Source organism: Chiloscyllium plagiosum, chromosome 11 (genome assembly GCF_004010195.1).
Source record: "Chiloscyllium plagiosum isolate BGI_BamShark_2017 chromosome 11, ASM401019v2, whole genome shotgun sequence".
In the NCBI taxonomy this organism is placed as follows: Eukaryota; Metazoa; Chordata; class Chondrichthyes; order Orectolobiformes; family Hemiscylliidae; genus Chiloscyllium; species Chiloscyllium plagiosum.
Genome location: NC_057720.1, coordinates 50,438,546 through 50,453,579, shown reverse-complemented (window position 1 = coordinate 50,453,579; position 15,034 = coordinate 50,438,546). Strand labels below are relative to the sequence as shown.

General features: G+C 38.7%; 1 protein-coding gene across 6 annotated transcripts in view; it reads right to left on the bottom strand.

Annotated features, from left to right (window-relative positions):
- oma1 (OMA1 zinc metallopeptidase) overlaps positions 1-15,034 on the bottom strand; it is a 73,122-nt gene that overhangs the window by 31,031 nt on the left and 27,057 nt on the right. For 5 of the 6 annotated variants that reach the window (XM_043699295.1, XM_043699298.1, XM_043699296.1 and 2 more), the window contains 2 exons: positions 7,642-7,770; positions 163-237 (listed from right to left, as the gene is read on the bottom strand). In XM_043699295.1, coding sequence (XP_043555230.1) covers positions 163-237; positions 7,642-7,770 — 204 coding nt within the window. The remainder of the gene's footprint in view (positions 1-162; positions 238-7,641; positions 7,771-15,034) is intronic. The other variant, XM_043699294.1, reaches the window with a different exon arrangement.

Genomic DNA, 15,034 nt, shown 5'->3' with positions numbered 1-15,034 from the left:
AATTACACAATAAAAGCATGTTTTCACCAGGTCTTCTGTAAAGAATGGTGAGCAAAATACTTGGTAAATATATTCTCTACAACTGGCAATACATGAAACTTTGTACTGTTCAATACATGATTGCAAACCAAAAATCAGATAGCTTTGGAGACTATAAGTTACCTTAGCTGCAAGTCGTAATCCAACCTCATCAGCCTCGATCTCTAGTTTCCGGCTATATGGTCTGTCAAACATGTACTGTGCAAAATACACGTATTAATGTTATTGGTGATTGATAACATTGACCAATTCTTCAATTCTAATATACAAATCAAAGTAGATAATTCCATTCAACAGAATTATTTTGCATGTCCTCTGATCTCACTTTATTGTAGCTTTAAAATATACTTTCAGAGTCAAGAGTAAATATTTAGCAACAAAGTCAAAAGTTGGAAATGCCTGTGTACAAACATACTAATTAGGAGCAGCCTATCAATCCCACTTCACCATTTAACAATATCATGGTCGATCTGACAGATCTATATTTCTATCTATCCTCGATAACCTTTCACCACCTTGCTTACATAAAAAACAAACCATCTGCCACCATTGTAAAAATGCTCATGGCCTTTTGAGGAACAGAGTTTCAAAGACACTCAAACCCATTTGTGGAAAATTTCCAGTCATCTGCCTCAGTTGTGTAACCATTTGCTATTAAACAGTTCTAGGTTATCCTACAAGAAGAAACATCCTTTCCACTTACATTGTATCAAGACCCCTCATCATCTTGTATGTTTACTCTTACTCTTCTAAACTCGAGAAGATATAAGCTTAGCTTTTTTCATAAAACATCCTACCCTTTCCTGGTATTAGACCAGTAAAGACCTTCATGGACTGTTTCCAATACATTTATATCCTTCCTTAATTAAGGAAAGCAATATTGTACACAGTATTCTTGGTGTGGTCTCAGCGATGCCCTATACAATTGAAGCATAATCTCTCTCACTTTTGTATTCAACTTCTCTCACATTAAAAGATAACATTCTGTTAGACTCAGTCTTTTCTTCCCAATCCAGTTCCTGCCCACTTACATCCATGATTACTCTGATGCTTTACACCAGTTTCAGAATTTCCAGTTTGAGAGCTCTAGCTGTCTTTACCATGGATGTGCAATCTCTATAAATGTCCATACCCCCCCACCAGGATGGTCTCTGGGCTCTGTGCTTCTTTCTGGAACAAAGGCCTGAACCATCCCCATCCAATACCACCCTCCTCTGCCTGGCCAAACTCATCGTCAACCTGAACAACGTCTCTTTTAACTGCTCTCATTCTCTTCAGGTCAAATGGGTGGCCATGGGTATGCACATGGGCACCCAATTATGCCTGTCTCTTCGTAGGGTATGTGGAATATTCCTTGTTCCAGTCCTATCCCGGCACCCACCCACAACTCTTTCTCTGGTATATTGATGATATCATCAGCACTACCTCCCTCCCACATCTGGAATTGGAAAAGTTTATTGATTTAGCTTCCAATTTCCACCCCATTCTCACCGTCACCTGGTCTATCTCTGACTCCTCCCTTAATTTCCTCAACATCTGTTTCCATGTCTGGGGATAAACTGGCCCCAATATCTACTATAAACCCACCAACACCACGGTTACTTGGGCTATACATCCTCACACCCTCCTTCCTGTAAATACTCTATTCAATTCTCCCAGTTCCTCCATCTCCATCGCATTTGTTGTGATGATGCCAACTTTGCGAAGGGAGTCTCTGAAATGCCCACCTTCTTCCTCAACCAAGGATTCCCCAGCACAGTAGTTAACAGAGACCTCAGCCTGGTCCGACCCATCTCCCACACATCAGCCCTCAGCACTGTCTTCCCTCTCACAACAATGATAGGGCCCCCTTTGTCCTTGCGTACCATCTCATTTCATCCACATCCAGAGGATATCAGACCCATTTCTGCTAACTCTAACAAGATGCCACCACCAGACACATAATCTCTTTGCCTCCGCAGCTCTCCAACACCCCCCCCCCCCCCCCGCCAGCCTCCACAGGTACGATTCCCTCTGGGACACCATGGTCTTCTTTCACTCTTCCTTCACTGCCAACATCATCCCCCACAGCCTCACGGCACCTTCCCCTGCAACTGCAGAAAGTATAACACCTTCCCATTTACCTTCACCCTTCCCAGTAACCAGGTGCCCAAAGACACCTTCCAGATGAAGCAGCACTTTATCTGCACTTCACACAATCTAATCTAATGCTTTTACTGCTCACAATACGGTCTCCTCTACATTCGAGAAACAAAACGCAGACTGGGTGACTGCTTCACAGAACACTTGTGTTCTGTTTGCAAAAAAGACCCTTGACTTAGTGCTCACCACTTCAACACCCCACTCTGCTCCCTGGCCAATATCTCTGTCTCAGGCTTGCTGTGGTGTTCCAGTGAAGCTCAGCACAAGTTGGAATAACAGCACCTCATTTCCTGCTTGGGGACCCTGCAGCATTCCAGACTCAATATCGAGTTCAATAACTTTAGGGCTTCAGCTCTCCTATGTCCTTATCCCAACCACCACACACTAGGACTTGTCATCACATAGTCTGGTATTACACACAATCCATTATTAGTCACTAACAGTCCCCATTAATAGTTATTCATCCTCCTACTCAGATCATTGTCCATTCCTTTGTCTGTCCAACTGCTCTTCTCTCTCTTTGCGCAATATACCCACCTATTGTTTACTTCTTACCTCTGCACCGCCCACCTTATCTTCCTCAAATTGAGGAAGGGTCACTTGACCTGAAAAATTAACTCTGATTTCTCTCCCCAGATGTTGCCAGACATGCTGACCCTTTCCAGCAAATTCTATTTTTGATTCTACTAGCTTTCTTAACTAACACATAGTAATCTTTTGTGATTCATGCATCTCAGAACTCTGCACTCTGATCATTTAGATAACCTGCTTCTCTTTTGTTCTTCCTACCAAAGTGGACAACTTCACATTTTCCCATATTATGGTTCATGTGCCGCATTTTTGTACACAAACTATCTATATCCCTTATAGACTCGTCATTTTCACAAGCTGCTTTCCCAACTATCTTTGTGTCATCAGCGAATTTGGCAACTGTACCTCTGAGGAGAAAGTGAGGACTGCAGATGCTGGAGATCAGAGCTGAAAATGTGTGGCTGGAAAAGCGCAGCAGATCAGGCAACATCCATGGAACAGGAGAATCGACGTTTCGGGCATAAGCCCTTCTTCAGGAATAAGGGCTTATGCCCGAAACGTCGATTCTCCTGTTCCTTGGATGGTGCCTGACCTGCTGCGTTTTTCCAGCAACACATTTTCAGCAATTCTGATCCTAGTCATTTATGCAAATTGTAAACAATTGAAGCCCAACACTGAGTCCTGCATCTTGACAACCAGTAAAAGATTTATTTTTGTCTATTTTGTCTAGCTAACAGGAAGGAATTTCCTAACTATGCCAAAATGTAACCTCTATTTTATTTTCCATAATAACTTTTGATATGGCACCTTACCAAAGTACAATAAGTCAACCAGTTCCCCTCATCCAAAGCACATTATTTTTCGTAGAATTCCATTAAGTTGGCCACAAGACAATACTGACTATGCCTGATTACCTTGAACTTTTCTATGACAGCCTTAATAATATCTTCCTTATGACGGATATTAAGCTAACTAGTCTGTAGTTTGCTTTTTGCTAATGTCCTGCCCTTTTAACAAACAAAATCCTATTTTCCAAACAAATGGAGTGGTTCCCAGAATCTAGGGAATTCTGGAAAATTGAAACCAAAACATTAACCATCTCACTGGCACTTATTTTAAGACCTTAAGATGAAGTCGGCCAGGAATCAAGGACTTAACAGCTTGTAGCTCCAACAATTTCACTGGTGATTGTAATTTTCTTAAGCTCCATTTATTCCCTGATTTACAGTTATTTCTGGGATTACTTGTATCTTCCACAAAGATGGAAAATACCTATTCAATTAATCCATCTCCTTATCTTCCATTATTAATTTCCCACTTTCTTGAACGACTGCTCACTTCGTTACCTCTTTATTAAAATGTATATAAATCTGTTTTCCTATGTCTAGTTAACTTTCACTCATGCTCTAACATCCTTCTTAACATTTTTAGTCATTCTTTGATGAATATATTCTATCCAATCTACTCCCCACAACTCATCTTTGCATAATTATGTTATTTTCCTTAAATTTCATACTATCTTTAAGTTTTTAAGTTAACCATTGAGTGATGTCTTCCCCCTTAGAATTTTTCTTTCTTATTGAATGTACTGAATCTGAAACATGTGCACCATCGCATCTCTATTGACGCATCCCTTCAGCTAATTTACCTGTTCACTTTAGTTAGTTATCCTTTTATGCCCTCATCTAAGTTTAAAATTCTAATTTTGGACACTGTTCTCTCCCTCAAACCAAATTTAAATATCAATCATCTTCTGATCACTGTCACCTAGAGGTGCATTCACTATGAGGCCACTAATTCATTTCATTTCATGGCCGAGTACCATGTCTAATATAGCTACTTGTTTAGCTGATTCCAAAAAGTGCACTTTCAAGACACTATTTCAAAAACATTCTATAAACTCTTCATTTGATCACCTTTGCCCTTCTGACTTTTCCAGTCTATACATAGATTAGAATCTCCTATAATTACTCCTGTACATTTGACAAATAAGGGCGGCACAGTGGCAAGCACTGCTGCCTCACAGCGCCAGAGACCCGGGTTCAATTCCCGACTCAGGCGACTGACTGTGTGGAGTTTGCACGTTCTCCCCGTATCTGTGTGGGTTTCCTCCGGGTGCTCCGGTTTCCTCCCACAAGTCGCAAAGATGTGCAGGTTAGATGAACTGGCCATGCTAAATTTCCCGTAGTGTTAGGTAAGGGGTAAATGTAGGGGTATGGGTGGGTTGCGCTTCGGCGGGTCGGTGTGGACTTGTTGGGCCGAAGGGCCTGTTTCCACACTGTAATGTAATGTAATCTAATCTAATCTAAAATCTAATCTATACCCACTATGTTTTCCTTTATATTCCACATTGCTATGTTATTTCAATTAAAAGGACTGTACACCACAAATGATTTGTTTCTAATTTCTCCAAAACTGCTTCTATATCTTGATTGCCTGAACAAAGGTCATCCATTTCTGAAGTGCTAATACCATCATTAGCTAAACAGAACCAAACCTCCACATTACTCTAGCTTCCTAAACTTTCTCGTATCCTTCAATATTCAGGTCCAATCTATGTCATCCCGCAGTCATGTCTGTATAATGGCTGTAAGATTTATTTCAATGTGTGTTATCAGTTCATCTGCTGTCATTTTGTTGTTCATCTCATTTGACTGCTACCTGCATTTGGTTACAGAGCCTCCCAGAAAGTAAGGTATAGAATGCCAGGTTTCATCTCAAGAAATGCTGCTGTTTTATAGGGTGTTAGATGTATGCACAATAAAACACAATATGCTGGCTGTGGACTCCAAAGTTGTACTACAACTTGTAAATCCATTATCTTTCATAAGGGTGCATTCAATTAAAAGATGTCCCGATCGTGTAACTGCTGCTATTACTCTAGTGTTAAATTTCAAATAAAAGCAGAGTAAAGCATTAAATTGCAAAAGTATTACCAAGTGTTTTATGTAAGACTCAGAAGTAACAAAGACTGGATTGCTTACAGTTTACACACACTTCAAAGAACCAGCCCTAAGAATCAATGTACCAATAACATAACTTGAGGTGGTTTAGTTAACCGAGTTCTCTTCATCATGCATATCAATTCTCTTAAACTGAACAGACAGTATTTTCCATTACTTAAATAAAATGTCACAGGGTGACAGATCACAAGAATACATTTCCCATGATATTGATCACAATACGTCAGATGTCACCATGTCTCTTTTGTTTAAAATACATTTGTCTATTTCTTTGTCTCCTTTTGCATTCTGTTATAATTTTACTGAAATTTTTTTCCCCTTGTTTGCTATTTAATTTCTGTTTTTGTTGTTTCCCTGCTTCCTTTCAGGTAGGAAATAACGTGCCACGTTAAAAAGGTCTGCAAGTTTCACCTAATAGTGGCAGGTTTAGGAAATGTAGTTTATAGTCCTGAGTGGTTGCTTTTCTATATGACAAGTTAGCTTGTCACTGTTAATTCTTTTTTATGTCACTGCCAGCATTGCTTCCGATACTGATTCATGCCTCCTAAAACAATAGTTACCTCTACAGCATAATCAGTTTCAATACTCTGCAAGTGTTAGCATCGATATTCACACTAAGCCCCTCCAGTGCCTCTCTATTCTTATCCAACTTGTGTCTCAGGTGATATTGCATGAAGCCATCTGCACCCATTCTGTAATCCTTTCAGAATTTCTCTCGATGCTCCCATCAGTCCCCTCTCTTTGCTTTCAACATGGTCCCCTATTTAACAATGGCAACAGAGAAAGAATAACATTTTAATTGTTAAAAATCACACAACACCAGGTTATAGTCCAACAGGTTTAATGGGAAGCACACTAGCTTTCGGAGCGACGCTCCTTCATCGGGTGAAACCTGTTGGACTAGAACCTGATGTTGTGTGATTTTTAACTTTGTATACCCCAGTCCAACACCGGCATCTCCAAATCATTTTAATTGTTAGGAGCATCGGGGTCATTTAAAATGTTATTACACTGAAATAAGTTTTGTTTTAAATGTAAAAGACAAAGGACATTCAAAGTAAAATGTACCTCAAAATAATTCAACATTTTAATTCAAACACTTGAGAAGCAAATTGTTTTCAAAGGACCAGGCACAGAATTAAGATGAAGTTAAGGTCAACTAGCAGGGCAGAACTGGAAATAATTCCCAACAATAAGACCAGTTCAGGTTGTGGGTTGGTAGTAATAGCGGAGGCAAGGAATCCGTAAAACTGGGAAGAGGCTGAGCCATCAGCACAAAGAATGGTTTCAGGAAAGCAGGAAACTGATTTTGTTTGCATTACTAAACTGTTGAAACATTACATTCCTTACTATATTGAAATTATACTATCTGCCTATCAAAGTGAAAAATATGGTTTGAAGCAGGACCGGATGCCCTACTCGAGAAAACATTAAAGACAGTCTCAGTGTAATACTGAAGATTTTACAAATGGCATGGTTAGTCAGAGAATATGATGACAGCTAATTTTAATAAAACATTTAACGCTTATCTTAATACTTTATAAAAGAAACAATGTTGCCAACATGACAATGAGGAAATACTGCACCTGGCAAACTAATCAAGCGTACAGAACTAGAAGAGTTCAGTTTGTGCTGAGTTAACTTATGCCAGCACAAAAAAACAGCAGAAGTCTGACAACTTTATCAATGCACCAGGAAAAAAAAACACATTAGCAATCCAAGTATCAAAATTGTTCATTCATTTTTAAATCAGATAAATCAGGAAATGATAGCAAACTACCAAAATCAGAGCCATCATGAATTGTAGTCCAGCATGAGTCGATGTGTTGAAGAGACAGGAATACAAAAGGAACTGCTACATTTTGAACAAATTATGATTTTCATCTGTAGAGAGGAGTTACTGTTCTTTTGCAGATAAAGCTAATCTAAAAATCTACATTCACAGAAAACAAGGGAACATTCTCACCTCAATCAGTTTGTTTTGGATCCACTGTCCCAGAGCAGCAAGACCATCCCGTGGGAACACAGCCCAAATAAGTGTCAAGAAAACAAGGGATACAAAATCGAGGAGCTGAATTATACTTGCATGTTCTGCCTAGAAATCAACAACATGATCGCATGACTAGCATCCTGGTAAATCAGTGGTTATTCATTTCAATGAAAATGAGTCAAATGCATACAAATATCATCAAAACGCTGTTAGACCTATGCATATGTAATGGAACCTCATTATCCACACTACAATTATCCTGATTTTCCATATACTGGAAAATTATACTGTCTACGAACACCAACCTGCTCCTATCTGACATAAATGAATCCCTCAAATCATCTAAAATTAAATGATAACTATCTTAATTGCAGCATACTTGTGTTGATTCAAGAGCCTATGATACTGTTCTAACGAGAACTTCCCTGTCAAAAATTAACTCAATCCAACTATAAAACCTCACCTTGACAACCACTTTCAAATGAACCACTCAGTACTGCACTGGAGAGTTTTTTGATGTCCAAGTACTGGAGACAGACATGAACTCAGGTTTCTGACTCAGACAAGAATGGTACCAGGTTAGCCATGGATGATACCGCTCCATAATGTGAACCAGAGTGTGACCTGTCTTGCACCAACCAGGGTAAATAGGGCAAAGGCTTTCAACCAGTCAAGAGTCATAGAATCAGTTGTGTAGAGTACAGGAACAGATCTTTCAGTCCAACTCATCCATGCCAATCAGATATCCTAAACTGATCTAGACCTATTTGCCAGCATTAGGCCCATATCCCTCTAAATGCTTCCTATTCATGTAACCATCCAGATGCCTCTTAAATAATCTAACTGTACCAGCCTTCACGACTTCCTCTGGCAGCTCATTCCATACACGCACCACTCTCTGCATGAAAAGGTGCCCCTTAGGACCCTTTTAAATCTTTCCCTTCTCACCTTCAACCTATGCTCTCTAGTTTTGGACTCACCTACCTTGGGAAGAGACCTTGCTTATTTATCCTATGCTTCTTATGATTTTATAAGCCTCTGTAAAGTCACCCCTCAGCCTCCAAACTCCAGGGAAAATAGCCCCGGCCTATTCAGCCTCTCACTATAACTCAAATCCTCCAACCTTGGCAACATCCTTGAAAATCTTTTCTGGACCTTTCCAAGTTCATATTCAGTGGAGTTTAGAAGGATTGGGGGTGGGGGGGATCTACTTGAAACATACAGAATACTGAATGGCCTGGACAGAGTAGATGTTGGGAAGATATTTCCATTGGTAGGAGAGACTAGGAGCTGAGAGCATAGCCTTAGAGTAGAGGGGAGACCCTTCAGAACAGAGATAAGGAGAAACTTCTTCAGCCAGAGAGTGGTAAATCTATGGAATTCATTCCCACAGAAAGCTGTGGAAGCAAGGTCACTGAGTATACTTTTTTTTTATTTTAATAGATATTTTTATTAGAAATTTAACCTTTTTTCAAGTTTACAAAAATAAACAAAACTCTCAGATATAAACATTGATATACAATTAGCTCAAATATACAATAGCCAAAATTTGACAAAAAAGAACAAAACAACAAAAAAAAACCGAAAAGAAAAAAAAACAAACAAACTCAACTATCTACTAATCTAACCTACAACTAACCAGGGTGTATATTTAAGTCTCTTACATGCTCGGGATGTGTTAGCATCAGATATAATAAAACCTGTATTCGTGCGGGATTCATCCCCCGAGGGGTCGCAGACCAGCCAGGTTTGTAATGACAATGAGGAAATACTGCAATGAGGCAAACTAATCAAGCGTACAGAACTAGAAGAGTTCAGTTTGTGCTGAGTTAACTTATGCCAGCACAAAAAAACAGCAGAAGTCTGACAACTTTATCAATGCACCAGGAAAAAAAACACATTAGCAATCCAAGTATCAAAATTGTTCATTCATTTTTAAATCAGATAAATCAGGAAATGATAGAGATAAGGAGAAACTTCTTCAGCCAGAGAGTGGTAAATCTATGGAATTCATTCCCACAGAAGGCTGTGGAAGCAAGGTCACTGAGTATACTTTTTTTTTATTTTAATAGAAAATAATCTCAATTAAATAAAAGCCCTTGTTAGGATAGCCGAAATATCTGTATTTATGTAATTCAAAAAGGGCTGCCATATTTTATAAAATAATTCGGTCTTTCGGTGCACCATATTTGTAAGGAAGTCAAGGGGAATACATTCCATAATTAGTCTGTGCCAATTTGAAAGTCCAGGGGGGCCCTCAGCCACCCAGTTCACCAAAATATTTTTCCTTGCACAGAAAGAAAGAATAGAAAATAGTCTCTTCCCATACGTGTCCAGGGAGGGAAAGTTCGAAAACCCAAGAGGAGAGATGCAGGGTCCACTTTAATTTCCGTTCCTAAAATTTCTGTCAGGGTACTTGCTACCTTAGTCCAATATCTACGGATCTTATGACAGGTCCATAAGCAATGTACAAGAGTGCCCACCTCTATTTTGCATTTAGGACACATTGGAGATGCTCCTGCCTTAAATTTTGCCAATCGAACCGGTGCTATATGGGCCCTATGAAGTATCTTCAGCTGGATAGCCTGGGTTCTGTTACAAATAGTAATTCTTCTAGCATTTTCCCAGATATCATTCCACGTTTCTGTGGAGATTTCTAGTCCCAGATCCTGATCCCATGTTTTAAGCAGATTATCCATATCTCCCGATACTTCATCATGTAATAAATGATAAATATTACTGACGGAAGATACCCCCACTGGTCGTAGGACACTACATTCTCTATCGGATTTATAAAGACTATCTAATAACGTAGTCTTCTTCTGTATAAAATCTCGAATTTGGAAGTATCGAAAGAGGTCTCCATTGGGTAATCCGAATTTCTGACGCAGCTGTCCGAAAGACATCAGGACCCCATCCTTAAATAAATCCCCGAGACATGAGATACCCCTGGATCTCCAGAGTTTAAAAGTGGCATCTGTTAACCCCGGTTGGAATCCCCATGCTCCCACTATCGGTGCATAGGGGGATGTTTTATGTGAATTACCCTCATTTTGCCGCATTATATTCCAAGCCTTGATTGTATTCAGTATTATAGGGTTTTTACAGTGATCTGTAATGATTTTCCTCTTGTCTGAGAATAAAAGGTTAATAAGTGGGTATTTTACTTGAGAAGCCTCGATGTCCAACCAGATTGATTGTGGATCAGACAAAACCCAATCAGCTATATAACTTAATAGGGAACCATCTGTTTATTTTTAAGGTGCAATCATTATGAACTTAAAAGCAAAAATTATATCTTTCATATTCTAGATTGGGATTTGGAAAGTGGAACCTTACATGGACAAGATATGTTGTTGATGACTTTACCTGCTTTGTGAACCACCGTTTTATCACTATGCTATTTTTAGTCAATGCATCCTACTGACTCCACCTATTCTATCACTGTTCAGAAAGCCATGCAGTTATACTGTTAGCTTCAAAGCTAATATTGCTGCTATGGTAATGTATACTTAACTATCTTGAAGATGAAAACACAGTTAAACAAACATGGCTGTCCAACGCCAAACCTCTCCAATGTGTAAAACAAATATGACCATTCGACCCTATCAAATGCCTTTTCCGCGTCTAATGAAACCACTACTCCTGGTATCTTTCCCATGATGACAAGCTTGAATCATATTCAGAGCCCTTCTAACATTATTGGATGATCTATGGCCCTTAATAAACCCCGTCTGATCCTCCTTTATAATATGTGGCAGTATCCTTTCTAGTCTCAGTGCTAACGTTTTAGAGAGGATTTTAAAATCACTGAGTATACTTAAGAGTGAGGTAGATAGGTTCTTGAATATCATGGGAATCAAGGATCACATAGAAAAAACAGGAAAATGGGGTTGAGGAACTTATCAGCCATGATTGAATGGTGGAGCAGACTCCATGGGCGGAATGACTTAATTTCAGCTCCTGTATCTTATGGTATCTTTGCTATTGAAGGGAGACCAGAATTAAACCCAGTATTCCAGAAATTCTTCTGAACTCCATCGAGCATAGATCCAGAGTCCTCAACTTTCTTTGAGTGACAAGCCCTTCACCCCAGGGATATTCTTGTAAGCCTCCTCTGGACCTCCTCCAATGCCAGCACACCTTTCCTTAGATACGGGGACCAAAACTGCTCGCAATATTCTAAATGTGGTCTCGTCAGCACCTTGTACTGTTGCAGTAAGATCTCCCTACTATTATATTCAAACCCCTTGAAATAAGGGCCAACATTCCATTAGTCTTCCCAAATACCTGCTGCACCCGTATGCTAGCTTCCCGTGGTTTTACGCACAAGTAAACCCCCCAATCCCACCCCCCAGTCCCTTTGTGTTGCAGATTTCTGTTATTTTTCTCAATTTAAATAACACTGTTCTTTTGTTCTCTCTTCTAAAAAATAGCAACTTCACATTTTCTGAAGGAAGGATCTACAAGAAATGAGAAAAGCTAAACTATAAAACAAAAGAGGAAAGAAGAGCACAGGAGATAATACTAAAGGAGCACATAAATAACCAGAGAAGAAACAGATTAACAGAAAGAAAGGTGAAAAGATGATTGCAGTGCTAAAGATGATTTAAACCATCTGTATAGTAATGGATGCACTGTTTGTAATAAACATAGGGGGATTGGAAACAATAATACATTGCAAGAACCAAATGTAGTTGGGATTGCTGAATTAGGCCTGCAGAAAAAATAGGCTTGGGAATGAAACATTACAAGTGTAACACATTTAGTAAAGGTAGATAGGGACAAAGGTGAGCTGAATCACTTGTATTTATTACAGATAACGTAACTGCTGAAGAAAGTGTGACAGAGCCATCATTCAGACAGATATAAAATTCATGTGAACACAGATGAAAGATCAATCACACTCATAGTGGCAGTCTATAGACCTTCAAACAGTGAAAGTGAGATAGAGGAAGAAATACGAACACAAATTAACAAGCAGAAAATAATTATGATGGGGGATTTCATTTGCACCAAAATTAACTGTCCAGAACATGTATTTGTAAACCAGGATATGCCCTTGGCATATGGAAAACATTTTGGATAACATTTAACAGAGGGTCAGTAAAGTTATGTTCTGCTAATAACAAGAGAAAAAATAAAAATCAATGTGATAATAAAAATAAATGGAAGATATTGAGAGTTATGAAAAAGGCAGCATCTAAATGCATGGATATTAGGGGACAATATGGTAAGTGAGAATATGGAAAAACTAGAGGGAAGAAAAATATCTAATAGTCATAACAGGAACTATGAAGCTAAATTATGAAATAATACAAAATAGTATAGTTAAATATTCAACGGGCACAATAAAAGCAGTAGAGATAAAAATCACAATGATAATGAAACAAAAACAATTATTTTTGCTCAGATTTACCTGGGAGAAGCAGCAGATTATAAAGAATTACAATAACCAAATTTCAAATGGAGGATAGATGTCAAATAAACTCATCAAAATCAAAAAGTAGAGAAGTCCTGCTCTGAAGTGATTGCATATACATATTTTGGAATCTAGAGAAGCAGTTCAGTTCAAAGGCAGTTAGGGATGACCTATCTTCTTGAAATATTTTGAGAGGTCTGGCTTGTCCCGTAGCAAAATGCACAAATCACTAACCACTTTTACACACGTCAAATAAAAAAAAATACAAACATGAGGGTTTGTTTCTACATGAACAAAATTAAAAAATAGAGAAATTATACTAACTTTGTATTGTGGCTGGTCTTGATGTCTCGTGGGCAATTTTGGTTGTAATATTATAAAAAGAATATGAAGGGATAAGTAAGGATACAGAACAGGATTTACAGGATGAAACCAGATTCTAGAGCTATACCCAATGGGGAAAGGATAAATAACCTAGGTCTATTTTGTCTTGAAAAGTGGTGATCAATCGGAATTCATCAAAATCAGAGAAGTAACTTGGGGCTTTGTGAAAGATCTAGAGTGATGTAAAAGTTTACATGCATTGCATTTTTAAGCTTGTCATAATAAAAACAATTTGCATTTATTATGATATGAAAATGTAAAATTCTAGAAGTACTCAGCAGGTGAGGCACTATCTGTGGAGACTGACCAGAGTTAACAGTTCAGTTTGATGACCTTTTATCAGAAGTGGGTAAAGTTACAAGAAAAGTTAGTCTCACAGGGGCAAAGCAAATGTTTCTTTTCTTGCCACATTCACCAAAGAAATATATAATGTGGCTTCAGCATGTGTGCTGCTGTCTAAAAGCAAAAGGAAAGTGCAAAGCAAATTAAACAAAATGAGAGTAAAAGGTTATGTTCTGAAATTGGTGAACTGAATGTTGAGTCCAGAGTGCTGTTCCTCAAACCTGTGTTCGCTAAAATATTGCGGCAGATATTTATAGAGTGTCTAAGATAGCAAAACTGTCAGGGCCCTTTAAAGAAGTGCTGTCAAGCAAAATGTACCGATAAATCACAATTGAGATATTTAGCCGAGTAATCAAAAGCCTTGTCGAAATTGTGTGTTGAAAGCTTTTTAAAGGAGAATCAGTGTTTTACAGTGGGTATTCCAGACCACAGGGCCCAAACAGCTGAGGATACAGCTGCTGATGGTTGGTGATGAAATAAATCAAAGAACTGCAGGTGCTAGAGATCTGAAACAAAAACTCAACAGGTCTGGCATGTGGAGAGAAAAACAGAGTTAACATTTCAAGTCAAGTGATCCTATATCAGAACTGAAAGTAGCTAGGAAGTATGAGGTATTTAGGCTGTTGATGGGGTTTGGGGTTGGAGGGGGAGGAGTGAATAGGTAGAGATAGCACTCCGAGAGGAAAGAAAAAAAAAGCACAAGCAGAAAGAATTGCTGATGATAGGCTGAGAAGGTAATAAATGGTGAATGGTTGCTAATGAGAACTGTAAATAGTTGAAAAACGAGCAACTTTCCAGAACAGAATACGGGAGTATGGGGGTGGGTAACAAATGTGGAGAAATGTGTTACTGTTCTGAAATTGTTTAGTTTAATGTTGAGACCGGAGGGTTTAAGGTACCTAGATGGAAAAAGAGATGAAAATTTGTCATATATAAGAAGTCAAACTATTACTTCTTGGGAGCATTCACAGAATGGGAGAAGTGAGGTTGTGGAGGTACTTGAAATTGACAACAAGCATTTTAAAATCAAAACTTTTTGGAAAAGCTCAGCAGGTTTGAGGAAGGGACACATTAACTCTGATTTCTCTCTACAGCTGCTGCCAGACATGCTGAGCTATTCCAGCAATTTCTGTCCTTATTTCTGAATTCCAGCATCCAGAGTTCTTTCGGTTTTTATTTTAAAATCAAGGTACTTTCACACGAGGAACAAACATTGTTCAG